The sequence below is a fragment of the Dromaius novaehollandiae genome, chromosome 15 (assembly GCF_036370855.1).
Source record: "Dromaius novaehollandiae isolate bDroNov1 chromosome 15, bDroNov1.hap1, whole genome shotgun sequence".
Taxonomy (NCBI): Eukaryota; Metazoa; Chordata; class Aves; order Casuariiformes; family Dromaiidae; genus Dromaius; species Dromaius novaehollandiae.
Genome location: NC_088112.1, coordinates 1,036,953 through 1,061,197, shown reverse-complemented (window position 1 = coordinate 1,061,197; position 24,245 = coordinate 1,036,953). Strand labels below are relative to the sequence as shown.

Genomic DNA, 24,245 nt, shown 5'->3' with positions numbered 1-24,245 from the left:
GTCCCAACAAAGGTGCTCAGTTAATTCTTTAACAGCCAGCAGCACTAACCACAACCATTATTTTAAGAATTATATGTTGTTCACTGTGGGACATCCTAAAGAATGGACAGTCTACAGACACATCTTGTATCTCTGGACAACAGACATCATGAATATACGTGACTGATCTTCCTGGCCTCATTCAGAGGAAGTGGTGCCAGTCAGTGCAGCCCCACTGACTGGCACACAGGAGGTGGCAAGATGTTTAGGTAGGTGGATTCCATGAGAAATGTTTTGCAGCCTTGAGCTGCTCCAAATTCAAACACAGAAACGTTTTCAAAGATGGAATCCCCTCAAACAGAAATCTTCCATTTCTACCACCTCTGGCACAGGGTTAGGACATATGTCCACGGCACAATGCATCATCATGCAGGTCTGTAGACCAGAAGTGCCTTTGGTGTGTCAGCATGCTCTCCACTGGGCTAATACTTCTTGGTTAATGCAAATCTATTGCTTCTGGTATGTTTGCTGTCTCTGCTGTTCTTATCAGACATGATGCTCCTTTGGCCTGCATCTGCTTTGCCTTTTATGTGACAAGGAGACAAAGCTGAACCTCAGCAGCAGCAGCAGCAGCTCCTGCCCACCTTGATTCTTTGACCATTTCAATACTGGTGACAAAAGCCAACTTGTCAAATAGGGACCAACTCTAAAGAAAGCTCCTTCCTGCTAGAAGGAATGGGAATATGCGGTACTATTTGAAAAAAAATGCTTTGCTTATTACTTACAGAGGTGTTTGCCCTCTGTTTTTTTGTGTATTTTTCTTAAAGGGTAAAAATGCAGTTACCACTATGCATCTAAGGAGGTTGTAGCTTCTGTGTTTGGGAATCTGAAGGGAGTTTAACTCTTTGGTGCTCTATGGCTGCAGGGTCACCTTTGAATCTGTGACCCTCTAATTCAACTGAAAGTAACAGGAATATATTTAACTAAAGCTGTCTCAGAAGCCCTCTGCTCAGAAGGAGCAGAAGAGCCCTGCTTTGTTCAACAGACAGGCACAACCTCCACAAAGCACACACAGTCCAGAGCCTGCATGAGAGAAGCTTAATATGAGACCTACACATCGCCTTATCTCAACCAGTCACAAGCCATCAGCAGGTAATTACAAGCTCCCTATTCAAACAGAGAACATAAAATATAACAGAGTATATGCAATATGCCTCATGCTTTAGGCAACTTATATTTCCAGTTTCTGCAAAAATGATGACCGGACTTTCTCACAGCTGGTAATGTGATTGTCTTTGAACACTGCAGCAGCTTACTCAGATCTTCACAGTCACATACAGTGGCAATTGCCAGGTAAATCACAATGTGCAATTTTAATTTCCCAGGGGCACCTCTTCATGCCTAGCAGGCTCTGTTATGGATATGATTAGGCCTTTTGATTAACACATAGCCATGTCTCTCTCATACTAGATCTGTTAATGGTAGAGACTCCCCTGTGGGACCCAGCACAAGATTATGTGGCTCACTTTGGGCACGTACACCTTGCCTCCACTGTCCATGAGTCTATCTGTGCAATCACTGCAAAGATGTGAGCTTCAGCAAGGACTAATAACCACAGCTGAAGCTCTCCATGGACACAGGAGATGTACTCTGTTCCTTGCATGCCCCATGCTGCTCTGCCCTTCCTGCAGAAGTATGCCAGCAGAAGCCAGAGCCATACCTTTGTGTTTCTAGGAAGAATCCCACTTCAATAGCTGGAGACACTAGGTATGACAACGTATGAATATTTCCTCCAGGTCCTAGAGGCTTAGCTGAGGCCATCAACTCAGCTGGCTCACAGAGAACAGTGACATGAAGAGAATCCTGGCAACTAGAAGGAAAGTGGAAAGATGCTGAAATGACGCTGCAGGAGCCCACTTGAGCTCAGAGGAGCTGGAGTTGGAATCACACTTGGAAACCTTGCTCAGCCCAGAATGACTGCGTTATCCCTCCCTATATGTCCCATAGTATCTGTGTTACACAGGCTTTTCTCCTAAAGGAGGTTCTTGCAGCCCTCATTATCTCAGGGAACAGAGAGTTGACTGCAACATCAATTCACAAGAATATACGTATTTAAGACTATGAGTTTTGACAGTTAGTATTTCCATGACCATTCTCAGCAGTGAAAGAAAATTGACTGGCAAGTCACAAGTGGCCTTGCTGATCTAGGTTTCTCTCTATAAATGATCCTTCTGGCCAAGCCCTAACAGCTCAAACCACAGGAAAAAAAAATAGAAAGAGCCTAAGGTGCTACAAAGTCAGCAAGTTCACCTTCCTCTTGCAAATGTTGTCTCCACTTACCTAAAAGTGCAATTGATGAATTCTTCCTCCTTCATCTTTCTCTTTCCTACACTCAGTATTTACTTACTTTTCTTTCAAGCGTAAGTTTGGAGACTGGTGTATGATTTGGCACAGAGACATAAACTGAAATCTCAGTTCCATTGAAATCAGTGAACATTTGGCCACTGGACAAGGATGTCCTCTCAATACCCAGACTTTGCACTCAGATTTTTCCAGGGAAATAGTGTGTGCTTTTATCAAGAGTGGGCAGAATTGCTTGAGGTGCAATACTCAAAGCGCTCACTTAGATGCTTACCTGAATAAGCACAACAGCTACAAGAAATGTGTGTGCAGATATGCAATACTAAAAGACAGGGCTGAAGTGCTTGGATTTGCCAAACCTAGTACTCTATGAACACTAGCTGGTTTGGAAACAATGTAATTGGAGTAGAATTGCTATTGTGTTTGTTTGTTTTGAATATTTTTGGCCAGGAAGTTGTCCTGGAGGTATAGTTGAGCATAAGTGGTCTGATGGAAAAATGTCATTCATTCTGTTCCTATTAAAACCAAAAACAATAGCCACACAAAGAGAGCAGTGATAATTTTTGCTCTTCATGCCTCTAACAATGTGTTTTCAACCCTAAAGGCAACATGTTGTTTGTACCCAAATGATTCTGGATCATACTTTATATAATCAAATATATCTTAGAACAAAGATACATTTTATGAACTGCTCAATTTCCAGAAGACCTTGCAAACAGCAATTCATAAAATGTAGCTTTATCTCCACCTTCACAATCAGCTAGAAAAATGGCCCACCCATATCTTATGGACTGCCAGTCAACATCCAGCCAACAAATGAATTACCAAGAGCATTCAGACCTTTAAAATACATTAATTCTTTGTTTCAGTCACTGAATACTAAGCGCAAATCCCTTGCCCTAGTACACTAGAAAGTACACTGGAAAGGACCTGGGTGGAATCCATCATCTTTCAATCACCGAAGTAAAACATAACCCTCAACCTAGGGGACAAAACAACCTAAGCAAAACACCTCTGTTTCATTAAATGGTTACTATGACATTTGTACCTGAAAGCATATATAGAAGGATTTGCTTATGTAAAAATACTATCAGTGAAATATCATCAGTATCAAAAACAGATGAAAAATTGTTTGATGTTTCACAGCATCATCAGCCTCAGGAATGTTTATTTAAAAGATGTGAGAAACAGAAAAAAATTTAGTTAAAGGGAAGCTGAAATCCTTGTAACAGAGACTGACTGCACTGACTGGGCTCTACCAATGACAAGAGGACAGAAAATATATTGGCAAGGACTGGTGGGAGCATTACAGGTAAATTTGTAAAAATAAGGGCAGCTGCAGTGCCATGAATATAGAACATCCCCAAAAGCCAGTCACCAAGTCCTTCCAATAAATCAGCAGGAAGGGCCATTACAAACAGACAAATGTAACTGAGCCTCCGAGTGAGGTATATGGTCTATCAAGTAACTGCATGTTCTTCTTGTCTTCTTCCTCTCTCTGCCTAATCCTGTCTTGTGCCTATTGAAGTTAGATGTGAAAGTGAAGGACCAAGGATGCATTGTTAGCTTCGGATAGCACAGCACTTCTGCACACTTTTTTCCTCCTCTGTCAGTATATTGTATTAAAACAGAAAGAGGACCTTAGTCTGGAAGTGTAAACTACTGGGATGTGAGGTCTGAGGTCAGGAAGACCGTAAAGCACACAGCGCAATCTGCAGCACCTCACTGTGGAGGAACCGTTGAAATTCAGCCTACATCAGCAAAATCCCCAAATCTGCCTCCTTTCCTGCCTACTCAGACTTATAGGAGAGAGTCAGTTTTAACAAGCACCTTTAAACATGCTTAACCTGTGCAAGTAGGGCAAAACTGCAAGAACTTGGGACCAGTTACGATGATGTTAATTCAGGTCAGGCAAAGGTCAAGTGAAGGTCAGAAGGGACCTCCCAGCTTCTAATGTTTTTAGACTCCCCCAGATGTTCCGGGTCAGAGAACATCCTGATGTTTCGTACAAGGCCAGGTGGAAACACTGCACGATAAAGGCATTTAACTTCTGCAGAAGATAAATTCAATTAGCGGTTTCTAACATTTGGAGGGGGATTTTTTACTTTTAACCTATGGTAACTAGTATTCCGTGACAAAAGTCAACCACTTGCAGTCTTAATTACAAATATTTTTTTCCGTGTCTCTGCTTACTTTGAAAGTTCACCACTGTCTCTGGTAGAGTTTTGACAAATCCACCAGAGGGTATTTCCAAAACAGAAAGCTGTGTTTTTATCAAGATCTCCCCACAAGAGACCCCAGGGCTTGCATTAAAGACTTGTTTGTTCTCTGTAATGTTATATTAGAAAGATGAAAAGTTTTTCTATTAGTTTAAGAAATGTTTTAAAGCACTAGTACCAAAAGAACACTCAAACACTAACCGCAGGTCTGTTTTTCATCCAAACAGAGAAAAAGAAAAGAAAATAAAGATCATCCCTGAGACTTTCAAGGCAGCCAAACATACATGGGCCCAAATTTCATCAAATGTAGATAGATTTACCACTCTATATTACTAATATTCTCATAATACTCAGGGCTCCCTGGATCTCTGCCACTCCTGGAATGACAACCTATATCAGGCCAAACTCTACTTTCTTCCCATACATTAATCTCTCCATTGAAATCAGCATGACTATTTGCACAACAGAACTTGATCCACACAGAGGAGTCAGCTCCAGTTCATGCCTGCAGCACCCAGTGGGCTAGCCGAACTGGACAAGCAATTGAACCCTACGGAGAAGGGGCCACCCTCCTCAGTGGGTTATAGAGGATAAGCTAGTTGTAAATTCCATTTACACTGCCCAACGGAGACACTAACACAGCATGTCTCCTGCCTTGTCCAGTGTGTGGCTTCCCAGCATTGTTCTGAATAGCTCTGGACCCCCACTGAAGTACAGCGATGGGTGGCTTACACTGAAATGTCCCACAAACAGGCTGATTTATGGCTGCCAGGAGTCTCAAGGATGTCAGCTCTTCCTGATTAATTTTTTTATCCTTGTTTTCCCTCTTTTTATATTTGAATATTGCTTATTGCAATATTCTTCAGAACTATTCTCTGGAAAGCCATACTGGCTAATTTTTGGCTTGTAAATTGCTCATGAGCAATTCTGTGGCTTGTGTTAAAAAAAAAAAAAAAAGAATCAAGCAACTCTGGCTCATATTGGTTGGATAAAGAGATTTTGTGGCCTCCATCAATTCTAGTCCCTGACAGCAGTGACAGAACTGTCATAATCACAAACAGACAGTTGCAATTTTAAAATTTGCTTCCTGTGACTCTTCGTTAAAGTTTAATCAGCAGTTACTGTTTCCACAAATATTTCCAGCAGAAAGTTCACTTGATGGAATATTCACAGGCAACAAATAAGAATGAAGATAAAACAAATGTCAGTTTTTGATGTGAGCAAACATTTGCTGGTGGTCCCACTACTCCATTTAAGGACCTGTGGAAGAGAAGCCAAAGAAGTGACACAGCTCATTTTCTAGGAGACAGAGAGTGAGCAAACAAAACCAAGCACCAACCATGCAGCAACGAAATGTGGGTGTACAGAAGATGACATGCAACATAGTGATGGCCTCAGCAGAAAGAGTACTGTATTCTGAATTCAAAGTGGGTAGGGGTTTATTAGACCTGCTTTAAGTCTAGTTGCTGATCACAAGGTGGAAACTTCTGCCAAACTTGCCAACAGATCCGGCACAACACAAACAACTTAAGGTGAAAACCAGAGTTCTGAACAAAAGATGGTTGTTGAGCAAAAAGCTATTAATAGAGCTGGGTTTTATCCCAGAAATGTTGTGTAAAGTAGGACAACTCACATCCCTTCTCTGTGCTTCCATTTCCTCTCTCAAAGATCCTGCTTAATACATTTGGGGCAGGGACTGTCTCTTATTATGGCTCTGTGCTGTGAATAGCACAAGGGGAACAATGCTGCAGTCAGGACCTCTGCATGCCACCACAAACACCAATTATAAGCAGCAGTGACAACAAGCGGAAGGAGTTTGGGATCCAAAGAAGACCTGAGAAAAGACAGGACACAATGTGGTATTCATCTTGTGTTATAAGCATGGATGGTTCTCATCTCCATGCAAGAGTGACAGGGAAAAGCAAGGGAGCAGTTGATGAGAGAGGTGGACAAGAGCATAGAGGACTCTCTGCCACCTACTCCAAGACCAGTTAAAGTGAAAATCCTCCACAGCTGGTCCTTTACTTCTGCACTGTGACAGCTCCTCCCCTTCACCATCTCCCCAAACCATCCTTGAATGACCACTCTCGGAGCAATGAAGAGGAAAGCAATCACCTAGACACCCACAAAAGGGATGTTCAGGGGACTTTATGAAAAGCAGTGTGAAAAACCTACCTGCTGTAGAAGCAGCACAAAAAACCTGATTGAAGGAGTGAGCTCTCCTCTGCTGGGGAACATTTTCATAGGAAGCCATTAGTCTAATACCTTGTGCAAGTGACTTTCTGATAAGCATGTAAGAGGGAACAGCCCTGCAATGGTACTGAGGAGCTACCCTGAAAAATCATGGCTAGACCTTTGCCATCTTCAGCATCTACAGAACCAATGTAGAAAGGCCCAAAGACAGGGTTGAAGTGGACAACAAATCACAGAATTACAAAAAAGAGCTTGAAAGAAACCTTCAGAAGTTGAGTAGGCCACATCCCTGCCCCAAGGTGGCATCAGCCCTGTAGCATCTATCCAACTCACCAGTATCCTAACACAAACAATCTGGCACTACACATCTACACTGCTCTGACAGAGTGCCCCTGAGACCTGGCCAACATCAAGCATGTCCAAGTACCCTAATCCCAAGCTTGCAATTTCTCCAACAGGCAACAATACTGCCTCTGGGAAGAGGCCTAGAGTCCCTGCAAGGAAGGGTGTCAGTACAAAGGCAGACTAGGTAGCAGGAGACTGGGGACCCATTCACATAGACAGCTGTCATGGCCTGTGGGCTGTTCCAAACAGGTGGCCATTTTGGCCCCCAGCTGCAAAAGACACATTCTACTCATTCCTATAGATACAGCCCATCTGTTCTTTTGTCTTCTAGTTCTTTACACTGCCCCATCTTTCTATTTTCTTCTCCTTGCCCATGCTAAGCTGCCACCAATTGCAAGCAACGTAACCCAAACCACTCATATTTGTCCTTCCCATCTCACTTCACCTTGGCTGTGAGATGCATGCTTTTTTCTTTCCTTTGCAAAGTCAGTGACCTTGAAAACCTTAATCAGCTCTCTAAGCCCCTTCTTCATCTTCCTTTCATTTCTGGAACTGCTGATCACCTCCCACATTTTACTGGAGGCAGCCACTTCATGAAACTGAGAGGGCCTGAATCATCGTTTCAGCCAGAGATCTGAACATTGGTGGTGCTTCTCTGTTTTTCTGACAGTTCAAGGTGGTGCACCAAGAACTCCACTAATATGCACAACTCTGAAATACTCCATTGCTTCTTCAAGGCTCTGCTATGCTCTCTGGTCTTCATCCTCCCCCCTGTTCTAGGATGTAGAAGTTGAGCTCCCACTTACGGTCGGTGGAAAGAGGCTGCTCTTTATCCTTAGACAACATGCCCTGTCTGTTCCTGCAGTGGCAGCTCCTCTTCCTGATCACCAAGCCTGAAACACTAAGAGAAGAAAGCCTTCCTGCTCACCCAGATGCTGCAGTTTGGAGTTGCAGGACCCTCATGCACACACAGAGGAAGGCTGACAGCAGCCTCACACAGATGCCTTTGCCCACCTCCTTGTCCATGGGCACAGGTTTGTGCTACATGATGGCCTGCCTCCCACTGCCACATCCTTGCTGTGCTAAGCCAGACACAGAGGAGGAGCATCCTGCATCCAGACAGACAGGGGAAGAGCTAGTGGTCTTGGTGCAGTTTCAGGACCTTGTGCCCAGCTCAAATAAAAATCACACTTGGTCTAATTTCCTAAGGACAGGCAGAGGCCATGAGAAGGGAGCATAGCTGGGAGGAATAGGTACTTGCTGTAAAAGGATGCAGGGTACACTAAGGAGGAGATTGGATGGGTCTGTAGCACATAAAGGAAGGAAAAGAGCTTTTTCCCCTTTGCCATATTTATTTTTGGTGCCCCCTTCAGCCTCACTGCCCTAGGTAATGGAGGGCAGCACTAGCCTTGTGTGCTGAGCACTAGCACAGCAAGTGAAGCACAGCCGAGGGCCACACATCACCTTGATATTTTAGCTAGAGCTCACTTCCCTCTGAAAACAGCTGAAGGGCAGCAAGTTGTCATGAAACCACCCCTCCCATTCTGCCTCTCCCATGAAAGCCAGGCCAAGGAGGGGAATGGAGACCCTGTAGATAAGCAGGACCCTGTACTGACACAGCATCTTAACATGCCGCTGAGCAAGGGAGTGTAGGGAACAGGACATGAGCCTCAAGTCTGTGCCACATGGGATGAAATAGGTGGTTTACCGGGTTATGCTTTTTATCAACAGCCTCACAGCCTCCACATGGCTACAACCAGTCAGAATAATTGACCATAGGATGTGCACATAATTTTTCTCCAACCCTCAAGAATGTCACCACACTTAATGTCATTCCTTACAGTCAGTGGACTCTGTTTCTCTACTGTTACTATCCAGTCGCAGATACAAGAAGACACACGCAAAATATAATACTGATGATGAATATCAACTTTTCTGCAACTTCCTCCAGCAAGAAAGGGTGCAGTCTCCACCAAGGACCAGCTTTTATAATGGTGTTTCTGGGCAAGGACCCAAGCCGGTGGTTACCTGGATCTCATCTGAAGCTGGAGGAGAAAGACCCAGTACGGTGCAGCCTACTGTGTTATACTTTTCACCCAATTTTTACATCTTGCTTCTCTCCGTCTGTAATTTGGTGGTAAATAAATTTCTGATCAAAATACTAGATGATTAACTGGGAGCATCTTTGTCAATGCGAGTGAAAGCTGAACAGGCACCTCAGACAGGATACCACATCAGCCTTGCAATATGAAAGATGTTCCGAAAAACCTTCCCAACTAACCAAAGATTAATAGATTCAGCTTCCTAAGAACTCTCATAGATTCCTTTTAATTGCTGCAGCCCCACAGAGCTGCATGGAGCTACAGCAGAGTTTAACTACATGTGGTTCACCATGAAGTGCAGCAATTGGCAAGACTTCAGCTCCCAACACTGTGCTCTCCTTCACTCCCCTGATAATTTGACACACTGCTGTTTATCCTAATCCATTGTTTATGGTCCTCCACCCAGTTTTCAGCCTATGTTATGCTCTTCTGTCCCTACCAAATGGAATTAATTTGGGGTGCTAGGATTTTATGACGTGCTCTATCACATACATCTATTTACTACAGTCTAAATACTGGCAAAGTGCTTTCATATCATTTTTTATCGCCATCTTGTTTTTATGGGGCAGTTCTTGTAATTCCTGGAACCCCAATGATCCTCTGAATAATCAGGTGTCTTTGCAAGGGAGATGTTCATCAGTTAGGACTGTTTATCAACATCAACCTTATTGCATATTTTCCCTCTACCTCAAACTTTTTATGTGAAGCTGATGCTGCTAAAAAATTTAGCTGAACTTTGGTCAAGAGAAGATGGCTTTTGAAAGACTTCCAATGTTTCATTTGCAATAATTGGCTGAGGAATAAATCATTTCAGCCCTGATGAGTCTCCAAGCAGCCAACTCTGTTAGCAGGGAGAGCTCTGGGCAACTCCAGCAGCGAAGAACAGGAGAAGGCTTTAGTGATGCATGGGAACCCACGAAAGGCACAGAAAGCAGTCAGAAAAGACCACCATGCTGCAGAGAGGACAATTGCCATGTTGGGTTAGACCAGGCTCCTCACTAGACAGGGACCTCCACTTTACGGTAACAAGTATCACTTACTCCTCTTGAATAACTTTCCAGTAGGGAGGTTTTTCTGCCTTTTATCTAGGACAGAGCTGTTGTTTCTGCCCTGATGCCCAGAGGCTTAAAACCCCCTATGTATTTTTACCCTAGTTAATCCATCTGACAGCATGCCTATTCTTCATATAAATGTCTCACCCTTTCTGCCAGTCCTGCTATGCTCTTGCCCTCAATGACACCAGTGACAATTTCTGCAGGCTACCGATGAACCGAGTAAAAGCCGGCTAACAGTTAGGGATGTCTGGGCTTTCACCTTCAGCCTCAGAAGACACGTGAAGTAAGAATGCCTCATGTATGTGACTCTCTGTACTCATTGTGTCCCTTTTCTTTTCAGGGGTCTTATATTTCCATCCTGTGGAGAACAAATTGTTTTCAGTGTCTATTCCCCCACTCTCCAATACAAAGGCCCTTCCCCACCCACACTGTCCTTGGAAGAGCCATGATAATGCTTGGCATGGAAAACAGCACTGTGCCAGTAACAAGGGGCACAAGATCTCTGTACACCAGGACCAGCTCTGGGGATCATGACCATGCCTCCAACAGCAGCTCAGGAGATACAGTCCACCCACCGGGCTTGCAGGGAGATCTCCTCAGGCTCATTTTCTTCCAGCCCTTCTGAGGCCTGGCACAGTAAGGCTGAGTCAGTGTTAAAAGTGCATGTTTAAGCCTCCAGAAGTCTGCAGAGCACAGTCAGGGGCAGGAAGCTTCATATTCTGCCATGTGAGGGCCACAGATGGCAGCTAGGATGGCCAACTCTGATAGCTTAGTGCGGACCACATTTGTGGTGTACATGACAAAGCACAATACCTAAATGCAGCCCCTGGAGCATACCTCCCCAAAACATAGCTAGCTCTCATGGGCTAACAGAGTAGCATAGAAAGGCTGTTGACTTGGGGTAATTCATCAAGCTCAATCCCAGGCTGCTCTAACAGGTTTGGACTTGAGCAGCTAATCCAAATCCCAACGTGAGTAAGGGGGATTCATAAACTGCTGGTCTGTGCCAGCTCCCTCTGTGTTCAGGATGGCTTCTCCAGAGAGTATCAAGAGCCCCAAAATTTGGGCTAGTCTGAACTGGTCCCTCTTTTCTGGTACATAGGGAGCCTGAGGACACCAGCATCCTCCCTGTTATCCCATCACCTCCACTGTGGCATTAATCAGAGTCACCACAGTGCAGCGTTGAGAGCCCAAAAACAGCTTGGAATGGAGCTGCCACTAAAGTCTTTGGCTTCTCAGTTTAAGTTTAGCTGTTTAACAAAGTCCAACTGGCAGCACAGTAAAAATACTGGTCCCTTTTCTGCGGAATAAGAGTGTTTAGGGCAGGAACCTGGTGCAGAATAGTTCTTTCCCTTTAAATTCACACCCTAGGCCCATCATGTTTTGCAAGAGCTTCCCTGTGCAGACAGGCCCTGAGGCTTCAATGAAGAAAAAACGCCCCTGCTGGGGGAAGCACCCAAGCAATTTCCAGGCCAAGGCTCCTGACTATTACAATAAGGCAGTGGATAAGACTGGACACAGCAGAAAAGAAGGGGCAGACTCAGAAACATGTGGAAAGAAGAAGAAATATTCTCCTTTAGGGTGAGAAGAGAGAAAATGTGTAAAAGAAGCACTCAGTATCTCCTCTGACCTACAGAAATGGCCATGAGACCCTAGGAGAAAAGGAAGGAGGGGGAAAGGAGGAAAAGCCAGACAGATGCCACATACTCATCTCAGCTCTCTAGGATCTCAGAAATGATGAGTTTGAAATAAATATCATGACCTAGGTATCTAGGAGGTGGGTTTGAGGCTTCTCATTACTTTTGATGTTTTGAATGTTTACGTCCCAGAAAGGACCCACTGTCTGGCTTTTTCCTACAATCACAAAGGTTAAGAGAATTTGGAGATTCCCAGAAAATAAGGCAAGTACAACACCTGGGGCTTCACGGGAAATACCAGATTATCATGGTTCTGGCAATAAAATCAAAATTGTTGGCAGCGCTTCAGATTACTACTGCTTTTCTTTTCCTTTCTAACCCCCCCAAATGAACAAGACACCTACCTAACTCTGCAAGAAAACCCAACCTCTGACTCATGTCATCTCTCTCAAACAGTGCCTGACTCAAAGTATTACCAGCATAAAATGTTACAACACATAAAATGAGCAATGGCCTTTCTAACATGAGGCTTGTTCTTAAAATTGACCTGCCCACATTTTCTAAATATAGGGTAGACAAGAAATCTTTCCAGAAGCACTAATAATTCAAAGAACCAACCAAATACATGCTAGGGGGACAGAGGTGGTTTTGAAAGCTGCTATCAGCATATTTCTATTCTGCACTTCTTTGCCACTCCTGCTTTCTCTTCTGCCCATCAGCAACTGAGAGAATGGATAAGTTCAACTACAGAAGGAGCAATTCCCTGAAATAAGCTTAGGAAAGTCCTAAGCAACAACAGAGGCATTGAAGCTGCTTGTCTGCAGATTCAGGAAGACAGTCTTCCATCTGGAAGTTTGCCAGCAGAAGAGCTAAAAGCATTATTAACACAAATAAAGCCTGGGGAGTCTGCAGAAACCGAGGTCACTTGCCCTGGGAACTGTGTGCAGCACTGTCACCAGCAGTATAGATCAGCATCCATGAGGCAGCTTTGACCTACTAGCTGAGAGAGAAGAGGAGCAAAAGCATGCACTTTTGCCACTGGAGAGGCTAAAGCATGCACTGTAATCAGTACATAAGGACTAGGCAGGTGAGTACAACCAAAACTTGCAGCCGGCCTTTACTGCAGCTTTACCAATATTCGTACCCAAGCACATGACAGAAAAGCTAGCTCAGGATGTGTTCATGCAGTGATACCCTTTCCTGACTTCAGTGCAGAGATCATGTTGGCTGAGCAAAGACCATTTGCCCATGGCAGCCTCTTTTACTTGACAGCTCTTCCTTGGTTATCAACAAATCTCTTCATTCTCATGCCTGAAAGCACACAACTACGAATCAGGAAAGCTGAGTCAGATTCTCAGTTTTGCCATCAAGGGACAGGCTGCTGCAGTACAACACAGGTGCCCACATGCCACCACAGCACAGGATGGGCACTGTCCTTCACCTCCCTCCTCCTGCAGGAAACTCGGATGCTGATTTAACCACTACCCAGATCCATTTCTCCAGATTTTGACCTTTTCCACCCCTATCTATGAGTGTTATTTGCCATGCTGTCCCTCTTGAAATCTACTTACTAACTTTTATCCAGGAGTTCCCAAAACCAGACACTTTTTATCAGTTTACGAGGTCTCTCCCCTGAGCTAAATCTGTGCACTTCAGATGGCATAAAGATCCCCTTATTCCTAAATGGTCTCACTAGCCCTGTTGTGCAGAGAGAGGCTACCTGGCACTCAGGAGGGTGGGCAGTGGGAAGGATGCCCAGAAACAGGTAAATGGTGCTGCATCACATCTGCCTGAGATGACCTTTTTGGGGGGAAAGGTTTGGGGGCAAAGAATATGCTGGGGGATATAACACCCAGGATTGAGTGGGAAATGGAAATTCCTTTGAGTAGGGCAAAATACCATTATACACACACTGTTTTTGATACTGAGTCATCATTTCATGTTAGATCCAGGATAAATCCTGTTTTGGGATGAATCCTTTCTTCTTGATCATATAACTGTCATCACTGCAATGTTAGAACCTCTTTTGTGATGCATGTTTTAGCTGTGCTTGTTACGCAACAGCTAGCCAGAGAGTTCATTTTAGCATTCATTAAAAATGCCTCTCATGCAGACTCTCAGCACAAGTAGAGAAAACTAAACTTACTTATTGACAAACGTGAAGCAAAATACACTTCCACGCCAAAGTGAAGTTCATCACATTCCTTGTTCTTGCCCTTCAGGCAAAAGCCACAATGAGCAGATGAGACACACATGATCTCTAGAAGGGAAACAAATTGCTTTTTGGGAACCCATGGGAGCAACAATCAGGCAGATTCTTGACCTTTGAAAGATAGCCTGCCCAGCTCCAGCACCCAGACCTATGGATTCAGCAAAACCTTCTGGATCTGAATCACTTTAACAACACATCAACCATTTCTTAGGTAGTCAAGATCCAAACGATTTAGGATTTCACAGAACAAGATTAGCAATTTGCTCTGCTCATGGCAGAAGTAAGTCAATGCAGCACATGGATATTGTGTGACCTAGAACTGATGCAGCTGCACAACCTGGTGTGTATATGTGTTCACTGGTGACCACATCATGAAGCAGACATAACAGAAGTACAGGTTAGCTCTGAAAAACTGCAGACTTAGAAAGCCCTCTCTTGCACTGCCAGCTATGTAGCCAAAAGGGAGCAATGCATAGGCAGCAGTAGCCACTGGAGTGTCTCCCAAGCCTCTCTCTCATCAGCATTCCTCTCATTTGCACACCCCTGCAGTGGAAGTCAGGTAGGTGATTTTTTTAACATTGTAGCGTGGCTGAGCTTGGAGCCTGTGGAGAGCAGAGAGTTAGTGTGGGCATGGCTGAAGCTGGGCCACTTGCCATGCAGAACAGCCATGCTAGCAGCTAAAAGATCCTTCCTCCGCATGGCTTTGCGTAAACTTGGCCCCACTTGCTGGAGCTTGGACATGGGCAGAGGAGGACAAGGGGACCGCCATTTGAACACCCATGTGGTGCAGTCAAGAGGGACACAGCTGGTTACAAGTGAACAGACAGAGCCTGTTGACTCAGCTCCTTGTCCAGATTTCTCTGAAGATCATCAATAACCACGTTCCCCCCTGGGAGTTGAGCTCATTTGCTGATCTGACTACTCATATCAGAAAAGAAGGAGCACTGTCAATAATCTGGCCAATATGTGGTACACTGAGCAGACTCCATACACGCACGCATGCGCACGCACCATTCCTGGAGTAAGACTGGTTTGCCCCTAGAACGAACACCTGTGGGCTAGGCACCTGTGGAGCTATGTGGCTACTCAAGCCAGCAGCATGCAAGGTGGAGGAGGAACCCCTTCCCCTAAGTGAAAGTTGATAACTTTGCTCCTTGGACCAAACAGAGCCTTCCCTAAGGGTCTGACGAATGCTACAGAGCCACAAAGCACTGAAACATGAAACTCATGGGTGATCTGGAAGACTGGTATTCAGGTAAAAAGAGAGAGCTGTATCAAGTTGAGACAATAACACCCAGAGGTACTGCCAGCATGGAGCTGCTCTTTGCAGTGCAATCAAAGGCAGGCCTTGGCTTTCACATCACGTAGTTGTACAGAGTTTACCACAAGCAGAAGGCAGCATTTTTTGTTCACTCTTTGCTCCTTTTTTTGCTGATAGAGTATCTGCTTTGCACTTGGCAAACACAACATATGTATCACAGCAGAGAGAGAGAGGGCTGGAAACTTATCAGTGAACCCCACGCACAGCAGTGCATCCGAAATGCCTACCTAGGCAGTAGTGAGAAAGTCTTCAGTGGGAGAGAGCCTTACCAGGGAGGAAGTGGGGGAGCAGTGGTGAGCCAGCAGCACCTCTGGGAGAAAGCTGAGAGAGCTGAGGTGGCTTCTCCCCATTATTACTTAGGTCTAGTCAATAGGTGGGAAAATCAGCTGAAATAAAAAGAGCTCTTCTGCAATCTTTTGAACAAGAGAGACATAGCTGCTGAACCTGGGAGTTTTGTCAATTGTTTGACTGAAGAAGACATGTGCGAAATCCAGACAAGGAGCAACAGGATCAGTACAGACTTTCCCAGATCATGCTGTTAGCAAAAACTACATATCACACTCTTTCCAGGGGGGCTGGAGCTCACCAGGAACCACAGGACTCTTGCAAACTGCCCTCAACTTCAAAGTAGAATGAAAAGTCCATGTGAACACAGACATATGTACACATGTCCAAATCGAAAAGCTGTTGACACCAGGGTGTTAGATTCTCAGCTGGTACATATCACATGTGCATTGCCAAAGCCAGAGGAGCTTAGGTTGGAGAAACATCTGCTGAGAACCTGATTGATAGTTTTCAACCTGATTTTACCGCCTAATTAAGCAAATGTGCGAACTCTGACACCAAAAAGAGGTTTCTCTGAAGGGCTTCCAAACATCAGTGAATGATATAGGAAATCTGCTTTGAGTTCATGTTGAGTGGTTTTTTTAAACAAAACTCCAAACCACCTGATTTTAGTGCAGTTTTTAACATAATTTAAAGTTTAACTGCTCTCCTGTAGAACATTTCTCTGCCCATGGCACATATTTGTGTCTGTCTTTCTTTTTTCTGAGCTGTCAGCCACTGAGTCTCAGACTTGGAAAGCAAATGCAGCTTCTTTTCCCTCCCACTCATGACCTAGGATGAGAATTAGGTGAGATAAGTTGGGCTCCGACTTCCATTTGAAGATAAACATTCAAGGGCATTATGAGGATAAGCCAAGCAGAGAAATTCCTCCATGATCATTGGCTTCTCATCACCATTACTGCATGGAGACAAGCTATGCATGGCTTGTTGCTCTTCTCTGCAAAGTAGTTCTCCCTCATATTGAGGAGCTCTTACTTTCTATACATGCCTGAACTGATATCCTCTATAAGGGCTGATGACTGAGTCTGCCAAGCCTAATTACCTGAGTTATTAATTATCTAAATGTTTAATTTTTACTGTTATTACACATATTTGTTGTCAATATTTTGACACAGTTCAAAGATGCAGCAACTTAACACTATCCTGTTGGAGGGGAAACAATCCCAGGTCATCTCAGTTCGAACTACAGCTTTGTTCACTGTTATTCTCCTTTTTTTTTGCTGACAGAGTATCTGTTTTGCTCTCTTTGAGCAATGCATGGGAGGCAGAACCCATGTCCTGGCTAGTAGGCAAGTAAGTCTTGCACTGCTCAGAATGTCTTTGGGAGATATTGAGGGAACATAGAGGTTTGCACTAATCAGTCCCTTGCCTGTCTGGAGAGAGCTTCCCTCTTAGCTAGAGCCCCATTTCCCAGTCACACAGATTTCGTTATCCTGACCTGACAGAAGGTCAGTGTAACAGGTGCCAAATGTTAGAACTCAAGCCCAAGGAGAAAGGCCTTCACCCTCCCAAACCATCTCTGTTGCCAACATCTGCCTCCCCTCGCCGGGGCTGGTAGATCTGTAGTGGGTGACCTATCTCCAGGACAGTGAATGCTGACAGAAGCCAGGGCAAGCAGCTTGATGTGGCACCAAGCAAATTTTTTGGTGAAATAGGAGCAGTGGGTTTTTCCTACCCAGCTTTTCACTTCCCTCCAGCCTCATTCTCAGTGACACGAGCTGGAGCCTTCCCAGAGGAAAGCTCCAGGTTATTTCACAGCTCAACATCTCCTCCAGCACAGAATGGACACCCAGCCCTTGCTAAGACTTAACAGTCCTGCAATTTCTCAGCCAAAGGAACTGGCCTGGAGTTTTAGTCCCAGTCAAAGTGTTTAATAGGAACTGCAGGCTCAGCTGTTCTTGGACTGAAGTTCTTCAATTTCATTTCAAGAAATACTTTGCTTTTTATTGAGCTTTGCTCCTGAAAGAAAACAAGTACATCCAAGCAAGAGCCATGTGTGGCTCATAGGCCCATGTTCTACCCATAGTCCTGCTCACTGCTTAGTGCCAGAGCACGACTCCACTATAGCAAAGCTCCCAGGGACTGAAACAGGTGCAGGGTCAAATGACCCCCACACTGAATTGCCCTCATATCCCTGCAAGTTTTCAGTGGAGTCTAAGGGGAAATGAAGAGGGATCAGAGGAACAAAAGGTTCATGTCCCATCCTCCCAATGCCTCAGGAGTTATGCAACAGAAGTGGGATGTAGGTCCCCAGACCTACCCTGCCCTTGTCTTATCCCATCTTCTTCAGACAGTTTTGTGTTCAAGCACATGCTACAGTTCCATTACAGCTCAGTGTTGAGCCAAGATTGGAGATCAGGGTAGGACTCAATGCAAGAGGCTGGCATTCCAGATACAGGAAGAAGGATAACCGAGCCATGCTGTTCATGGCAGTATCACTTTTCTTTAGTGTCTCTGCAGCTGGAACCTGTCAATTTAATAAGGGTAGAAGAATCAGCTGAGGGCATGACCTCAAAGGTCAGCAGCCAGGCTATGCTCAGCCCTCCTCCAGATGTTCCTATTCTGATCAGAGACTGTCTTTCCCAGGTTAGTTAAATTCATCTCCAAAAGGGCATTTAAAATACAATGCCCAGCACTCTGACTCCCAGCTCTAAGATTCATAGTAGGGTTATTTAATAATGTACCATTCTTCTCCATCCTGCCCCTCTGCCAGGAGATCTCAGCCTTCTAGTCCATCTGAATGGAGAGAAAGTCCATTCCCCAGCCCAGTCAAGTCTCTCTCCCATAAACCTTCTGTTTATTTTAACACCTGAGCCATAGGCAGTGGAGACACAGAGCTGCTTGCTCATTTATCAATCCCTTCTGCAGAGCTGGCTGCCTCCAGCAAAGAGACCAGAAAGCAGCCGGGAGAAATAACCTCTTCCTTTACCCCAGCATGAATCACTGGAGCCTGTGAGTCAGCCCCCCCTCCGCTCCCAAAGCTCAGCAAGTTACTGCACGTTTGCTGATCCATGGTAACTGGCCACATGTATGCTCTCAACCAAGTGGCAATGGCAGCAGCAGTCCATTAGTTTAGCCATTGGAAATGCTGCTGGTGAAAGCATGCATGTGGACAGAGCCTAGAGCACAGCTGACATGTGGTACCTCCTGCATCTGAGTGTTTGTAGAAAATAAAATTGCTATTGTAGGATATCCGCTGTGGGTTATCCCTCTTGTAAACAAACCTTTAGGTTAATCTTTCTATGAGCTCCTTTAGAACTGGTGTCTTTCCTACAAGCAGAAGACTCTCAGAACAAGTCAAGAGCATGGTCACTCTGTAATGTGGCTAGAGCTCACATATAAGATTAATCAGGAGTAATGTAGCTACTGTTGAGTATCTCTAAGAGCAAGGGCTTTGACCACAGAGCCTGCACCTAGAGTCTACAAGGGACTTGTACATCTTCACAGAACTCTGTGTTAATGTACCAGCACTCTACAGCATCCCAGGTTGGTAGACCTGGCTTTTGTACAGCTACTTCTGCTGCAATCAAACCACTGGCTCATGCCTGGGTATACTCTTCCTCTTTAAGACACTTGGTGTTTCAGTCATAATACCCTTCTGCAATAACCTTGCTATCAACTCCTGACTCATCTGAGAACTGAAGGCAGGCTGGTTCCTACTAAACATGAGATGCTCTCTGCAGAGGCTTTTCGCCTGCTTCGTGAGTGGTTTTCCAGCACTAACATTTGTCATGGGAAGTTCAAAAGAATGGCACAATTCCTGCATCACCTGCCTAGTCAGCGCTGGTGAATAACAAAAATCTTAAGCACACGCAATGTTTTCCTCACTGCCAGATAAAAATAAGAGAGAATGCCTGGAATTGCTGGAGAATTTAACCAACGAAATGCTTTACATTTCTTTGGTCTTTTCTCTCCAAGCAACCTCACGGAAATACTGATGAAACAGACAGTGTTTCTAGTCTGGTAGCCCTTCCCTTTACAAATTTGGTCCTTGCTTGAAATAGTCAAGGCTTCCTCCAGTTCTTTTGCTTCTCTTTCTGCTCGTCTACCCAGTGGGGCTGGTGCACCGGCCTCTTATTCCCTCACATTTGTATCCCCTTTTCTATTCTGACATTTTTCATTGGTACTGGTCAATTTGGCCCAGTTGTCCAGAGGCTGCCCTAGACTTTTCAGAGCGAGAAATGGCAGCTTCTTTCCCACCCATGGTCTTGCCTCAGTATCAATTCTTTGGCTGCCCCAGGCCATCCAGTGTCTGATAAAGTACCAGCTTCTCTTGTGGAGAGGAAGTTTTCCTCCAGACCTGAACTTAGCTAGCAGTGCTGGAGCACTATACCTTTATTTGCTGGTTTATTGCTACATTCTGGAACTCACGTAGTCCCTGTAGGGTGTGCCTTACAAATGCATTGGGTGGGACACTGTCTGTCTACCCTTGAATGTAAGTTACAAACATCTGCTAAAGGAGGGATTCTGATGGTGCTTCTTCATAGGTGGACACCATCTCCCTTTGGAGGCCTCCAAAGGCTATTTTACTGACTAGATCAGGACCTAAGGTACACTCATGTTAGGACAGATGCATCACCAGAGACATAAAAATGCAAGTTTAAGTTAAACATGATCTTTCTCTTCAGAACAAACTAGTACTTCCTATAATGTCAGCCATCCTCTTGCACATGTTCACAAAAGCCAAAAAAAAAAAAAAAAAAAGAAAAAAAGAGAGAGAGAAAGGTTAAAAAACATAGTGGAAGAATCCTCTCCAACCCAATGTTTGAGAGACCTTGGGTGAAGTCTATCACCACCCCCCATGCCCCAAGGGAACCCTTATGCTCTTTCCTGAAACTACTGTTTCAGCTCTTTCTCTAAGAGGTTTTTCTGTTGCTCTCTTTCACTGGCAATGCATAGCTCCATCACATGGGGCAACATCACCATGGCAGTCCTCAGGGCTGGGGACACCACCTCTGTAACTCAGAGTGAGTGGTTTTCCATGACCAAGCTGTCCTGGGGCTCTCTACAGAGATTACTATCAAAGTTGTAAATAATGGTAATTTCCTATGAAGACAACTATGAGCACAAAGTTTAGATCAGGACTGTCAGAAACACCATAGGTAACAACTCTTGGCCTTCAGCAACCAGAGACTGGTACAGAGCTGTAGCATGAAGAAGGAAAGGTTCCCATCCTGTTATGATCCCCTAAGTCCCTCCTACACTGACAATTTTAGAAGTATATTCCAGCTGGGCTCTCCAGAGAGTCTGTTTAAAACTTTTGTAGGTTCCTTTTCTGCCTCCTGGTTCCAGAGGCGTCAATGCACTCCATTTTCATGGAAATACTACAACTTGGGAAAAAATGGAGAACACGCATTTCCCTGCCAGTTGCCTGGTTAGTGCCAAGCCTGGATTTTTACATTAGCCCTAGCATGCTGGAGAGGTAGACTGCTGTCCAGCCACAACCTGAAATAATAGAGTCCATGGGATACTCACTTATTTGGAGTGAAGATCTACATATCAGGGCTGGGTGTCTGCTCAGAAGTTCATTGAGGGAGGAACTTGTCTCTTCTAAAAGTCCCTTTGGTACCAGGTGGCAAAGGTGACCAATGATGAGAAAAGATGTTCGCAGTTTCCACTCAACTAAACCAACCCACTCCCAAAGGGGGATTTTGTTCAGAAACACTACGTGCAACAAAGTGTCGTCTTCTGGTGGAACCACTGGGTAAACAATGGGCAACCTCACTGAAGCTGAAGAGCAATGTAAGGCAAAGGAATGACCTGGATCTAAGGAACCTAGTTAGTAATAGATGCAGTAAGAGGAGGGCACTGTGTGAGCCAAAGCCAAAATCTTAATTTTCTCTGTTTGAGGTACAGACAGCATCAATGCAACCAACTCTGACCTCCTCTCTGACGCCATTAGTGGAGAGAAAGGGTTTTTTTTTTTTTTCTCTAGCTGAAGTGCCCAGTTGTAAGATTTATATGTGAAAAAACACCCCTGCAGTGTACTTCAGAAGAGGACTAGATCAGTGGCATGGGTAACTATACAGGTAGAGAGTCTTTACATGTTCCCTCTGGAGCAATGAGTCACCCCAGGGCTTTTGATGCAGCCCTGGAAAACAGAGCGAGTGTCTGACCACTCAGCCTGTACTCAGTCCTTTCCCCTGTGTATAGAACTATTGCCTCACCATGTCCCAGGTGGTTCAAGGCAGGCAGTTCTTCCCTTGGCAGCCCCAGTGCTCTTCACTTCCCCAGCTGTGCCCATCTCAACAGATCTTCCCTCTCAACCCCAACAACCTCAGAGCAGACCCTCTATTCTGCTCCCAATAGCCCAGATGCCCATGACATAGGCACTGCCCTGTCTCACCTGAGCGCTAAAGAGGCAGGATCTTCCTTAGAATGGCTATGAGATGCCCTCCACATCCCTGAACACCCCAGAACCCCTTCGGCATATCCTGTGCACCTTGAAGCAGCTGCTTTCACTGCCTGGTGATTCTGAACTCTCTATCCTGAGAGCTATCCTGAAGTCTCCTCTCAGAGCTCACAGCAACTAAGCTAAGCTCTGATGTCATGAGCAGGAGACCAAGTGCAAGAACACACTGCCACAGCATCAGCACCCATTCCTGCGGTTCCTGCAATGGAAGGAACGCATGGGTCCCTGCGATGAAGGAACCCATGAAGTGGGCACAGCAGGGCAACGGATGAAGCTGTGTCTTTGCACTCAGAATAAAGGGATGAAAAAAGGTAGGGGCAAATTCTGCTGCCAGTGAAGTCAGTGTGAAGCCAAAGCAATTCTACCCAGGTCAAGAACATTCATTAGCTTCACAGTAGCAGGACCAAAATCAAAATTCAATCTAGACAAGTTCAGATATAAACTGTCTGACAGATTCCTCCAGGACAAGGGTCTGGCTTATAGCCTCTATTAACACTGATAAAAAAACAAAGTAAGGACAGAGTTGCTGCTGTGTCCAAATGCATTGCCAGATAAACCACAGATAAGAGACAGACAGGGATTATGCCTCCCCGATATCATGACAGAGAAAGAAATACCACTGTGCCGTATTACCACCAAACCTTCTGTATCTCTCCAAGACAATTCTCATGTTTCCCCAGCTCATACTCTCTATTTACTCAGGAATCAAACTTTATTACTTAAAGGCAACCTAAACATTTTCCCCCAACATCATCTTAAATGTTGCCTTGCTCATTTAGCAAGGAACAGTCAGATCTTCTCTAAGTAACAGCCCACTTTTCCTAATAAGCATAGCAGCAAAGAGTGAAGGCTTATAGTCCACATGCGTTTAACTGCAACTGAATGCAGTTACTTCAAACAGTGACGCTCTAACTTAAATCCAATCTCTAAGAGAGTTGGTCAGTCCCAAGAAGAAGTTCCTATGATGTGGGACATTAACGGCTTTTAATATTTACCTCAAGAAGAAACCAAACAGCAAAACATGAAACACCAATGCCCCCCAGAGAATTAGCACAAAACCCCTCAATTACCATGTTAGCATTGTGACGAGAACTGAGTGCTGCTCTTTTAAGAGAGTACATTGCCCTGAATTCTTGGGGCTTTGGGTAGAAAAAAAGAAATCAACTAGAAAGGAGACCTCTAACAGCCAAAAATATGAATGAGATGCAGATATTTGCATACTTGCCTGGCAAACGCTTCCTAGCATTTGCACTATTTCATGCAACCCACAATACTTTCCTGCCGGCTTTCTGGCTTCTCTCTTCTTCCTTTAAGTAAAATTTGTTAAAAATGGGAAGTACCTTTTCCTGGGTCAGGTTCTTTTTCCCCTTTTTTCCCTTCTTTGTTCTTTTTGCTCTTTCCTTTCCCTTTTTTCTTGTTCTCGGACATTCTGCACAAGTGTTTACAGTCTCAGGAAAAGACAGTCCACGCCAGATCTATATGCCCCAGGACTGCTACTCCAAATGTTACTTGCCAGCTGCAACTTCCGACTGTTCTTATATTCTTTCTGACACAGACAACACCCACCACTGGGTGGAGATGCAAAAGTTTAACTGTTCGCTTACTGTTCCCAGTTAACCGAAAAGATGCACTGGGTTACAGTGGGAGCGCCAACGGGACAGTGCAACGGGATGACAGTAGCTCTCCCGAAAGTGTCCTGAGCATGTTAAGTCTAGAGGCTCACATTTTTCCACTGCTGATTCTGTCACTGGCTGCAAATAAGTTCTGAATGGCTTCTGGAGCATCACAGAAATAACTGTTTTGGAGAACTCGGTTTAGATCTCAGTGATAAGTGAGAGGCAGTGGAGTCTAATGAAAAAGGTAGAGGCTTGGAAGCCATTCTTGTTCTGCTGCTGACCCAGTAGAAGGATTAAATTTCTCCTTGTATCATTGCTCCCACCATAAATCAGAGCAGCTTCACTTGACCTTGTGCCCAGCTCTCTCTTTGCTTTCCCAGGAGGTCTTTTCGAAAGCTAGAAATAGCTGGAGAGACCCTTACCTGCACTTCTTGCGTCTTTCCTCCCT

General features: G+C 44.8%; 1 protein-coding gene across 2 annotated transcripts in view; it reads right to left on the bottom strand.

Moving 5' to 3' along the window:
* Nucleotides 1-24,245, bottom strand: part of NRG2 (neuregulin 2) — a 175,408-nt gene that overhangs the window by 73,796 nt on the left and 77,367 nt on the right. The window contains exon 1 of one of the 2 annotated variants that reach the window (XM_064520723.1): nucleotides 23,522-23,720. The exons of the other annotated variant lie outside the window; for it this stretch is intronic. Within the exon in view, the coding sequence (XP_064376793.1) occupies nucleotides 23,522-23,609 (88 nt within the window). The 5' untranslated portion in view covers nucleotides 23,610-23,720. Of the gene's footprint in view, nucleotides 1-23,521; nucleotides 23,721-24,245 lie in introns of those variants that run through there. 2 annotated transcript variants of the gene reach the window in all.